Genomic DNA, 12,763 nt, shown 5'->3' with positions numbered 1-12,763 from the left:
ATTTTTGGCTGGGTTGGGTCTTCGTTGCCGCACGCAGGCTTTCTCTAGTTGCGGTCAGCGGGGGCTACTCTTCGTTGCGGGCTGCTCATTGTGGTGGCTTCTCTTGTTGCAGAGCATAGGCTCTAGGCGTGCGGGCAGTAATTATGGCACAGGGCTGCTGCTCCACGGCACGTGGGATCTTCCCAGACCAGGGCTCGAACCCGTGTCCCCTGCATTGGCAGGCGGATTCTTAACCACTGTGCCACCAGGCAAGTCCTGCCTAGGTGCTCTTAATAAGGAATAACAGCCCTGTAATGTGCTATCTACATATTATAGGCGAATAAATCATAGTATGCGGTTTACAATTTGATCCTCAAGTCACCCAGCTGGTAACACTTTATTTTTTTATGTCCTCCTCACTCTCTCAGTTGCTAGAAATCACCAGTTCTAACTTTAAGTGATGACAGGGTCTTATTTCATCCATTAAGCATAAGCTTGAAGATTGTAGTGAGGAGAACAATGTAGGAGGCTTTTGTTGGAGAGTGTAGACTTTGCAGTCAGCCATTCCCATCCTGACTTCTCTCCTTACCTGTGAGGCTTGGGACCACGGCAAGACACTCAGTCCTCTTGAGGCTCTGTTTTCTATGGTTGGGATGCCACAGTGTTTTTTACAAGTAATTATAAACAAAAATCTTACCTAAAATTTTATACCATTAACCTTTATTTCATTTATTAACTTTTACTTCCACCATTAACTATTACGTATTTTATTTATGCTTTGTGTCCATGAGTGATGGGTTAATGCGTTTCACTGGAATACAGTGAGCAGCACGGGCTGAAAAGTATCTACTCGCCTACAGTGCAGCCTCTTACACAGGCAGAATAAAGTCAGGCAGGCAAGGTTTTATATAGATGTATATATTTTTTGCTTTTAAATGCACAGTAAAATGAAGGGCCTTTAAAGCTCTCTCAGGACGAGGAGGGAAGTTACCATAACACCACGCAGGAAGGAAAGCACACTGGGTGTGGTCCATGCATCAAATGGCTACTTGTATAAAAATGTTCAGGAATTTTCAGCTATCCACTGGCACCTGTGGAGCTAGAGCCAGTCTTATTCTTTAGAAGGAACAGCAGCCGCAGGCAGTGGAAGAGAAGATAGTATACTTAGATGTACATATAAGACAGTTTTCCAAGCTAAGTAATGGCATCTGTGCCGCAACATTTGTTGTCAGTGAAAGAGAAATACAGTAATGCTAAAGTAAAACATATTTGCTTGTAACTTTTAAAAATTTCCTTTATTCAGAATCATACTTTTTTTTCACTCTTACCATTATGAAAATTTAAAAAAATATAGCGCTTGGTGCAATGACATACTACTTTTAATTATTATTCAAACACTTAATGCAGGTTTCTCACAGTTTACATGTGAGAATTTAGCATGATCCAAACTCAAATATCCACTTCTCATATCTTTCAATGTCTGCAGCAGATACTGACTTAGAAACCTTTTTTAAAGCCATTTCAAAATCCTCCATAGTTGTAGGCATGTGCATTTCTTCTCTTGAAAGATTTCTGATTTCTTCTGGGGTCAAACCTTCAATACGCCTTCTCATTGCCATCAAGGATGCATCCCTAGGTTTTAAAAACGTGTAAACAAAAAAATGTTTCAGTGCATATGTTATTCTGTAATTATCTTATTACATATACATATGTAGTACTGCACAGAATCCAGTACTGGACTATAAGGCCTGTTTTTGACTTGTTTTTTTAGCAGTTGAATCTGAGCAAAAAGCCCAAGAAGAATTAAAAGGATATAATAAGATAGCAATTCAATTTTATTAAAAGTGTACCATAATATAAAGAATAAGCATCACAGAGACAGGAGAGAGGCTGTTAGCTAACACTAACGTAATACCAAAACTTGTGTCTCTGACTAGATTATAATGTGGGTCTTTATTCTTCATCTGTCTTAATTCAGCATAAAAACTTCATAATAGAAGCTTATACCCACAAAAACCTATGCTTCAAAAAAAAAGAAAAAAAACACCTATGCTTCCAAAATAATTCATACCTGCACACGTTGGTAATGTCCGCACCTGAATAACCTTCCATGTTTTCTGCTATACTTGCAAGGTCAACATCATCAGCCAATTCCAGCTCACGTAGACTTATGCGTAATAGCTCCTCCCTGCCTTTTGCTATTGGTAGAAACAAATTTAAAAATGTAAGCCTTCAACATAAACAATGTTTTATTTTTCTCCAGTCTACTTTGAGAAGTTGTTTTCCAATTCTTCGAGCTCATTTGCTTAAAAAATTTAAGACCTATTCCTTACTGAATTTACTGCATTTATTTTAAAATTTTAATTAATTTTTATTTTTTAAAATTGAAGTATTTCATTGAATTTTAAATTTCCTAGTATCAAGGCTTTAGGCTCCAAATATAGCCAAACCAGTTAAAATAAGGAAAGACATCCTACGTTTGTCTTGGAAAGTTAATTAATACCAAATTTTAAAATTTCTAAGCAAAACTACCTAAGAGTTAACATGACCTTTCTGATTCAAATAAAGATACCTGATGGCAATGGAATATAGATTCTTTTTTCAAGACGTCGTCTTAAAGCCTCATCAATATCCCAGGGAAAATTAGTAGCTGCCAGAACCATAACCATTTTGGAAGGGTCGTCATTTTCAGAAGCACCTCCAACACCTTTAGGAAGGATAAGAACACAGTAAAAAAATAAAAAGCAAAGCTCAACTACTTAAAGATCATCAGATATTTAGCACAACATTAAAAGCAGGGTAATCGTCAAGCCTCCCTAAGACTTACAAAGCTAACTGGTATGTATGTGAATTTGTGGTGCAAGAAAAATGAGTTTTTGCAGTGTGCAAAAAATAGGACTCAAAATAGATTTGATCAAAAGACTAGTTCAGCACAACTACATAGCAATTTAGAAATTCTTCAAAACCATACATATCCCTCTCTAAGGCCAATTAATCGGCATTTGTTTCAGTTTCATGGCTAAAAATGAGATCAGTGTGTATGACAGAGGGTGTCCTGTGAATAAACAGCCATAATTGCTGGTGTGTCGCCACTGTCAGTGCACCCAGTTTACCGCTGGCGATCTCCAGGACCGACTGGCCAGCCCCGCGTCCCTGGGGCCGTGTGGGTCAGCACTATGAGTGGGGCTTGCTCAGCTCACGCAGAGACACAGGCATACCGTCCATCTGAATCAGCAGCTCGGCTTTCACCCTTCTGCTTGCCTCGTGCTCTTCGGAAGTCCCTCTGCGGCTACAAATGGAATCTATCTCATCAATAAATATGGTGGCTGGAGAGTAAAATCGAGCCTGAAGGGAGAAAGCGTGCAACACCAGGTTTTTATTTCATCGAAAAGTCATCTATAGTTTAGCAATTAGAAAAGAGCTGTGGAGCCTGCCACCCTGTGCATCTCTCCCTCTTTGCCTAATACTGGGGAGAGAGGCTAGAACTGGAACAGCTAAAATACAGCTTCTAATATAGACCTATCATATACTTAAATCTTACATGGCCATTTTTTATACTATTCAATACTATAACTGATTATCTTCAACATGTATTTGTTTATGAGTCATATAAATACAGGATTATCCTGTACACTACAATAATATGGACAACAATGGTGGGAAGACATTTACAGATACTGACGTGTTCTAAAGTTCTAGAAAAATTTTTGTTAAAGAGAACCATTACCTTAAATAAAATCACATAGATTCCCTCTAAGGGATTCTAATTTAATTGCCATTTTTCATTTGACTAATACAAGTACACCTGACCCTTGAACAACTTGGGTTTGAACTGCATGGGTCCACTCATATGTGGATAGTTTTCCATAGTAAATACTACGGTACTACACAGTCTGCGGTTGGTTGAACCAAAGGATGTGGAAGAACCGTGGATACAGAGGGCTCACTATAAGTTATATGCAGATTAACCTTCACGTTGTTCAAGGGTCAACTGATTTTTATCCTCTTAAGTTGTCAATTAGAGGTCAATTTAAATGGCCTTAGTTTTTTTTTTGAGATAAAATTCATATACCATAAAATTCACCATTTAAACCATTTTAAAGTGACAATTCAGTATTTAGTATATTAACAATGTTGTGCAACCATCATCACTATCAAATTCCAGAACATTTTCACTGCCTCCAAAAATAACCCATACTTCCCTGCCCCTAGCCCCTGGTAATCACAAATCTATTCTCTGTCTTTCTGCATTTACCTATTCTGGACATTTCAAATAAATGGGATCATACAATATGTGGCCTTTTGTGTCTGCCTTCTTGCATTTAGCATGTTTTCAATGTTTATCTGTATTGTAGCATGTACAGTACTTCACTCTTTTTTTTGTCTGCATTGGGTCTTCGTTGCTGTGTGCAGGCTTTCTCTAGTTGCGGACAGCGGGGTCTATTCTTCGTTGCGGTGTGCGGGCTTCTCATTGCAGTCGCTTCTCTTGTTGCAGAGCATGGGCTCTAGGCACGCAGGCTTCAGTAGTTGTGGCATGCAGGCTCAGTAGTTGTGGCGCACGGGCTTAGTTGCTCCATGGCATGTGGGATCTTCCCGGACCAGGGATCAAACCCGTGTCCCCTGCATTGGCAGGTGGATTCTTAACCACTGAGCCACCAGGAAGTCTCAGCACTTCATTCTTTTTTATGGCTGAATAATATCCCCCAAGTTTATTTTTGTACCTTAAATGCATTTCTTCCCCAAACCAAAGAACAGGGAAGATTGATCCCTTAACTAATAGATCTAGTCAAGTATTATCTAGTAAACAGCTGTGTAAGACTCAATAGTATCACCCATTTCTTAAGGAGACTGAAGAGGCATTTAATTTTATTTACTTATTGTTTTTTTTGTTTTTAGTAGACTTTTTTAAAATTGGAGTATAGTTGATAAGAAGCATTTTATTATAGTAACTAATGTTTATCGTTAATCATTTTTTAAACAAAATATCCAAACTTACAGAATCACTGCACAAGAAAGCTTGAACGTAAAATGCAAGTCCACAATGGCAAGTGAACATTACAGATTTGAACACGCAATTGTACTGGGTTCATCAATTCTTTGGACCATGAGGTTATAATTCAGTATCCTCTAAGAGGCGATTGTGTTGAAAGCACAGTGCTTCCAAAGTATAGATTTAGTTTTAGTCTGTTCACTTGGGAAATCCTAATAGTTAAATCTCACTTTCTTTTCTAGTTAAAAACTTGAATTCTAAGTCATCTACTGCCTCCAAAGGGATAGTAAGATAATAATAATAATTTTAAATTTTATTTATTTATTTTTGGCTGCGTTGGGTCTTTGTTGCAGTGTGCGTGCTTATTGTGGTGGCTTCTCTTGTTGCAGAGCACGGGATCTAGGCACACAGCCTTCATTAGTTGTGGCATGCAGGCTCAGTAGTTGTGGCTCGCAGGCTCTAGAGTGCAGGCTCAGTAGTTGTGGCGCAAGGGCTTAGTTGCTCCGTGGCATGTGGGATCCTTCCGGACCAGGGATCGAACCCGTGTCCCCTGCACTGGCAGGCAGATTCTTAACCAAGAGCCCTAATAATACATTTTTAATAAGGTATCCTTACTTGGATCTTAGGTACTGTGTACAAACATTTTTGTACTTTCTTTTCAAGAAACAGAGGGAGAAAAATAAACTGGATGGAGGGAAAGAAAGAAAAAAGCAAACATGCAAGAAAATTTATAATTGAAATTCTAGCTAGCAACCATCTACCAACAGAACCAACAACAAAAATTAAATTTCAAGCAAAAATTACTAGATTGAGTCTTCCCAAATACTGAGGGTGTGCAGAAAGGTCTGACTTAAAGCAGAGGCTATGTGGCACATTTAAAATTGGCTTCGGATGACCTGAGAAAGTAATGTAGAGAGACTTGGAGAGGAAACCAATTGTTTCTGCCTGCACAGCATGGCTCCTTATGATAAGAGAAGCTCTCTTTCTCATTTGTAAATCATCTCTCTCTCATTCTTATTCCATTACTTCAAGAGAGGCCAACTCTGCTGGAGTCCCAGGAGGGTCCAGGCATACGCATGTGACTGAAAAGAGACCAAACATTAATCTCTGGAATTTTGCTGCAACAACTGAGATTGTTGTTCACTTGATTAGGTTTCTGACACTTGAAAATGAAAGTTCCTGACAATACAACAAAAACTATACAATTAAGTTTTTATATGTGTTTGTTACCATGTCATGTGAAAAACCCTGGACAGACTTTTATAATATTTAAGTGGCCTTATTCAAAATACAGGCCCTGAGGAATGCTCACTTTGAGAGGTCCAGGGGGAGGGGCACTCAAGAGAGAGGCAGTCATCTGTAGAGCAGTCAAAACCAAAATATGAGAGGCAGTACAATTTTACTCGAGAGAGTCCATATGAACAGAAGCAAATCAAGGTGGTTTCAAATGAGCCCTAACCGAAATGCAGAAAGGCAGAAGCTCCCATCTGCAGGCACTGGTTTGTGACTGAGCCCCTGCTCAAGTGGGCAACTCAAAGTAGCTCGCTCCAGATAAGCAAGGACTTGTTTAAAGATGGTTAAGATTCTCCTGGGCAATACCAGGGAAGCAGTAAAAAATAAGTTGTTTGATATGTCTTTATAAACCGCAGTATACAAAAATATTGCAAATTACTACTTTGTAAGAGGCTTTCCCTCATAGAAGAAAATAGTCCTTTTTCCTTAATATAAAACCCTACATTAAAAAAAATTCAGATAACTCTTAAACAGTAACAGTTAATATTTATGAGTCCTTATGAGTCAGGCTCTGTATTAAGCAGTTTACATGTATTGGCTGATTTCACCCTCCAAACATTACAGAGGTAGGTCCTAAATTACTGTCCTCCTCTTATAGATAAAGCAACTGAGGGACAGGAGAGGAATTTTCCCACAGTTAGCCATCTAGGAAAGTGACAGAAGTGGGGTCTTAACCCAGGCCACCGGACTCTAAAGACGCCACACTTAGCCATTCACCCTATTTACTTTTTTTTTTTTCTTTTTTGGCATGCGGGATATCTTAGTTCCCCAACCAGAGTTTGAACCTGTGCCCCCTGCAGTGGGAGCGTGGAGTCTTAACCACTGGACCATCAGGGAAGTCCCCATTCACCCTATTTAGCTTACTTTTTTTTTAAATAAAATTTTTAAAATATTTATTTTGGCCGCTCCGGGTCTCAGTTGCGGCATGCAGACTTCTTAGTTGTGGCACGCATGGGGGATCTAGTTCCCCGACGAGGGATCGAACCCGGGCCCCCGGCACTGGGAGCGTGGAGTCTTACCCACTGGACCACCAGGGAAGTCCCCTAGCTTACATTTTTAAAAGGCCTAGTTATTCTGGAATACTGACAATATAATTTTTCCCCTGAAGCAAATAGCAAGCTAATTTTTCAAAAGGATCTAAGAGGTTCTCCATCAGATTCCTATTGTGGGATGGACTATTAATAATCCATAAGAACTTGTCAGAATTTACATCCTGCCTTATGAATTATCAAAGTTGAAGGAGAAAGAAAATGGGAACCGAAACAGGAAGAAGCCTTTACAGAAAACAGATAACGTGAAATTGTGAGGGTTTTGTTTGTTTATTCTCAGCCTAGGAAGGAAGATCTGGTATAATATTAGCATGGTCATCTAAGGTTTTGTCCACCACGACCAGGAATGTAAATCTTTTTCACTATCTATATAATAAACATAACTCTGTCCTCATGCATATAACTACACAATTTCTTAAATGAGGTAAGACGGAAACAGTAAGTGAAACAAAGTCTGAAGTCTAAAAAGCTGTTGAATTCAACCTAAACACTCAAGCAGAACTTGTTGAATTACATTTCTTCTACTGATACTCAGATGAGTGGCAGTGGAAGAAGGAAAAAGAAACTCAAAGAAGCGAAGAACTTAATCTAAAGACTGGGTCATTAAACTCAGGGTATTTGATATAGTTAATAGATTGGAGGTAATCTCAGTTCCATATCTACTTATGATTTTCACCTTTTCTCATTTTTGTTCTAATACTGCATTTACGATAACTAAGCCTGATTTAAAAACCGTAATAATTTCACATTCCTATAGCAGATCAGTAATGCAGATCCCGTAACATGAGCATGTCCATAAGCTAACAGAGACAGCCTTTCATCCAGAGAAAAGGAGTCAAAGAGAAATGCAAGTTATTCATGTTAGTATTGAATAAAAATTTTCTACCTTCAAGAGCACAGGAATCACACTCTGGGCACAAAAGCATCCTGCCTAGCGATTCTACATGCTGTAGTTACAACTCACTTTCTCCCCTTCTAGAGGTAAAGAATCATTAGAGTTAGCTCAAGCACTCACCATTTCGAACAGAAGACGAACAAGCTTCTCAGACTCTCCTCTGTATTTGGAAGTCAGAGTTGATGAAGAGACATTGAAGAATGTTGTCTTGCATTCAGTAGCTACTGCTTTAGCAAGGAGGGTCTTTCCTGTGCCAGGTGGGCCAACCATCAACACTCCCTGTTGGGAATATAATAGCATCAGCAAAGGATTTATGTGCCATTGTTCTAATTCACAAGAATTCTGTTACTAAGGATCAATTTTCAACCAACTTACACATAATATTAAGACAAGTAAAAGACAAAGATAAACAGAAGGATACTTTATCACAAATTTACTTTTTCCATTACAAAAGTAGGGGAACTACACATTATTAAAAAATTGGAACTAAGAGATGAGAAATAATATAATCAATATTATAGTACTGATATAATATCATACCCTAACACAGGTACCATTAGTATCTGGATATATTTCCTGCTAGTCTTTTTGCTCAAATTAGTTTTTTTTTTTACATAGCTGTATGTCCATAATTTTGTATCTTGCTTATCACTTAACCTTTCAAGAATTTTAAAAAATAAGTACAGAGTTAGCCATTAGCACATTTCCCAAATCCAAGAGTTTTTTGGACAGTCTCTTTTCATATCAGCACATGACTTTTAAAAAGTACTCATTAGATACAGATATATCTTATTAGTTTCTTAAGAACAATTCCAAGAAATATAGATGTAAGTTCTGCAACACAACACGTAAAATGGAGTATTTTTGCATTAGGTGACCTGTTCATATTTGCGAATGTAAGCTCATTATATATCTGCTATGTGTCCAACTTTCCAAATATTCACATTGTACCTATTCCTTTTTTTTAGTAAATTTATTTATTCATTCATTCATTCATTCATTCATTTATTTATGCTGCATTGGGTCTTCGTTGCTGTGCATGGGCTTTCTCTAGTTGCAGTGAGCAGGGGCTACTCTTCGTTGCAGTGCGCGTGCTTCTCATTTGTGGTGGCTTCTCTTGTTGCAGAGCACGGGCTCTAGGTGCGCAGGCTTCCATAGTGGGCTCAGTAGTTGTGGCACATGGGCTTAGCTGCTCCGCAGCAAGTGGGACCTTCTTGGACCAGGGCTCGAACCCGTGTCCCCTGCATTGGCAGGTGGAGTCTTAACCGCTGTGCCACCAGGGAAGTCCTGTACCTATTTCTTATTCTGGAAACCTTGCAGTAGCTCTTGGTCTAAACAAAGTTCTGAATAACACAACATAGTTTAAAATAATTTTCTTTACCTGCTCTATTTTCTCCTCCCACTTCCCCCAACACAGATAAATACTGGCTTTCTATAGCAATGCACTTGCCATTTGCTTTGACAATGCCGTTACAGTAATACACTTACTTTCCATGGTCTCCTAATGCCTTTGAAGAATTCTGGCATCCACATTGGTAACACCACAGCTTCCTTAAGCAACTTTTTAGCTTCTACTAAATCAGCAATATCATCCCTGAAAGAGAAGATATTTTATCAACAACCTTGTAGTTGTTGATAAACTAACTACAACAACCTAACTCTATGTAGTCATTCTTGAGAATCACTGAAAGCACATGATTTTACGTTGCTGACAGAATGCTAAGCTTCTTCCTAGGCACTAGTGAACTAACACGCTGTGACGAGGCCTGCCACACCAACCAGTATATAGAAAGAGCACAATCTGAATCTTCGATTCTTCTTTAATTTTTTAAAATATTTATTTATTTGGCCGCATCAGGTCTTAGTTGCGGCACGTGGGATCTTCGTTGCCGTGTGGGGAATCTTCAGTTGTAGTGTGTGGGATCCGGTTCCCTGACCAGGGATCGAACTCGAGCCCCCTGCATTAGGAGCGCAGAGTCTTACCCACTGGACCACCAGGGAAGTCCCTGAATCTTCAATTCTTGGGAGTAATGATTTTCAGCTTGGTGAATGAGAACACAGGTCTATAGGCCTACAATTTAAGTATTATGCCATTTCATTTTAAAGTTCTGCTCTTAAAATGCTCATTCCATAAATTCCATGATTTAGAAATAATGAGCCCATTAAAAAAACCCATAAAGAATAAAAAGGGCATAAAGCAGATACAGCTTGCAAAACTGCTGTTTTGCCCCCAACCCTATCAAGAGATAGACACCAAGATTAAAGAGTATCATAGAAAAAAAATTAAAAATAAAAAAATAAAAAATAAATAAAGAGTATCATAGAGATTGCCGTGAAGTCATCTCCAACCACTAGAACACAACTACTACTACAACAACCGGTACACGTGGCATGATAATATATTATGATATATGACATGATAATATATTTGAAAATACCCCTCAAAACTATACCTAAAAATAATTAAAGTTTTAACAAAAAACGTATAACAGAATGTACCTAACTTTGTGGGAAAGGGAGATTTATAACTCACTGTGATAAATTACAGTTCTTTGATTAGATATAATATTTATTTTTTTAATTGAAGTATAGTTGATTTACACTTTTGTATTAGTTTCAGGTGTACAGCAGGGTGATTCAGTTAGACATACAACTATATCTATTTTTTTTTTCAGTCTTTTCCCTTAGGTTATTCCAAAGGGATTCTTTTCCCTTTAGGTTATTACAAAATATTAAGTATAGTTCCCTATGCTATATAGTAGGTCCTTGTTGGTTACCTATTTTATATATAGCAGTGTGTGTATGTTAATCCCAAACTCCTAACTTATCCCTTAGATATAACAGGAATAAAGTTGAGAACCACTGCTCTAATAGGATATAAAAGCAACATATATTGTATAAACCTAAAGATAACAAGCAATACACACGCATAGAATCACTGCCATTTTACCACTGGAGAATGTCCCCAAAAGATGTAACTTCTGTGATCTTGTTCCCATTCTGTATGTAGAATTTTTAATTTAATAAGAATTTTATTATTATTTCATTAAATTAAAAAATCTCAGACAAAAACTGGTACAGCCTGAACCAAAGTCAAGTTTTTCATTACGTGTCATGCTCACATTGTATGTCCTCAGGTTCTATCCTCAAGGACTGATCTTCAGTACATGCCCACATTTGTTCCATTTTCTGTTCCAAAAAGCAACACCCTATTATTTTGTTGTGATATAACTTACCATCGAACATTGGGATTCTGAGAAATTATATCTCTTTCCAAAGCTTCTACTAAGTCCTTATCGTATCCAGTACTATCAAATTTATTTGTCTCTGGTTCTGTAACTGCAGCAGGTGATTTGTTCTACACAAACAGAGAGAAAAAACAAGAGCTTTTGATTGACTCAAAAATTATATTTTGTTTCTATGAGTCAGAAACAAAGATTGGACTTAGGTGACATTTTTTAAAAAGCTAATGTAATAGTACCAAGTAATAAGGACAGAATCAAAGACTACAAGTCATCCTTCTACATCAACATCAGAGTTTCATACAGAATTTTTATTTTTACATAAAAAGTATGACAACGGTATTAAAGAAAAATAAAAATATTATGCATATGAACTGACAATAGTAAAAATTAATATTGAGATAAACTGTAGTCCCTAGTGAATATTAGATATGTATGGCATTTATCTCAAAACTTTAGAAGAGATAAGGTTATAGACAGATGGTTTATTTAGCTAAGATTATGGGTCAATCTTTAACATGTACTCAGTCCCCATTGATGCTCCCAAAACATCCCTTTTCACTATTCCCACATCCCTCCAAAAGACACCTCAGTCCTTCGGAGAGATTTTCCCTCCCACCCTCTGTGATGACAGTCATTAGGGCCGCAAGATGCACACTAAAGCACTCCAAGGCACAACAGTGAACTCACAGGGCGCTGCAGGATTTTTCAGATTTTTGAGGGAAATACAAAAACACCTGTTTGAACATTGGGTGAACTACCGGCTCGAGGTAGTTCAGTTTCTCCGTGAAGACTGCTGCATTCCTTTCAATAATCCCGTATTTTTTGTGAGGCTGGATTTTTGGCAGTTGCTGTGATAAAACATATACCGGGAAAAATCAATGTGGAAGAGGAATGACAGTGGAATGTCCACTGTGACTCCAAGGTCTGAGAAACTGTACAGTGTCCAAAAGGTGTTGTTGGGACATAAAGAGTTGTTTTAACCAAATTTCAAATGGATGGGTATTCTTTTTGTCCTAGAGGTGCTATGAAAAAACTGCTGAGACAGTCGTGAATTTTATAAGCCAAGAAAATTTATGAAACTTTATATTGGTGTAAATAATCATTTACTTGGTCTTGTACTAGGATTGTTACCCCCATCTCCAAAATCCATAACATTTTTTTGCCCATAACATGATGACTTCTTTGTCACTGGTGCTGTCTAAAGTCAGTACTAATGTCTAGACTTAACCAATATTTATGACGTTCAAAGTCTTACACTAGATGACCAAATAAGTGCCTGTCTCACAATTTACATATTTAGTATCCAATAGGA

The 12,763-nt window shown here is 37.9% G+C and overlaps 1 protein-coding gene across 1 annotated transcript in view; it reads right to left on the bottom strand.

Annotated features, from left to right (window-relative positions):
• Nucleotides 1-1,247: 1,247 nt before the first annotated feature.
• KATNA1 (katanin catalytic subunit A1) overlaps nt 1,248-12,763 on the bottom strand; it is a 35,454-nt gene continuing 23,938 nt past the window's right edge. Inside the window, exons 5-11 of the mRNA XM_067701797.1 lie at nt 11,443-11,564; nt 9,695-9,800; nt 8,327-8,485; nt 3,198-3,324; nt 2,552-2,686; nt 2,051-2,177; nt 1,248-1,611 (exon numbers count right to left, since the gene is read on the bottom strand). Of these exons, the coding sequence (XP_067557898.1) occupies nt 1,413-1,611; nt 2,051-2,177; nt 2,552-2,686; nt 3,198-3,324; nt 8,327-8,485; nt 9,695-9,800; nt 11,443-11,564 (975 nt within the window). The 3' untranslated portion in view covers nt 1,248-1,412. The remainder of the gene's footprint in view (nt 1,612-2,050; nt 2,178-2,551; nt 2,687-3,197; nt 3,325-8,326; nt 8,486-9,694; nt 9,801-11,442; nt 11,565-12,763) is intronic.

The sequence above is a fragment of the Pseudorca crassidens genome, chromosome 13 (genome assembly GCF_039906515.1).
Source record: "Pseudorca crassidens isolate mPseCra1 chromosome 13, mPseCra1.hap1, whole genome shotgun sequence".
NCBI classification, from domain to species: Eukaryota; Metazoa; Chordata; class Mammalia; order Artiodactyla; family Delphinidae; genus Pseudorca; species Pseudorca crassidens.
This window is presented reverse-complemented; position numbering and strand designations above follow the sequence as displayed.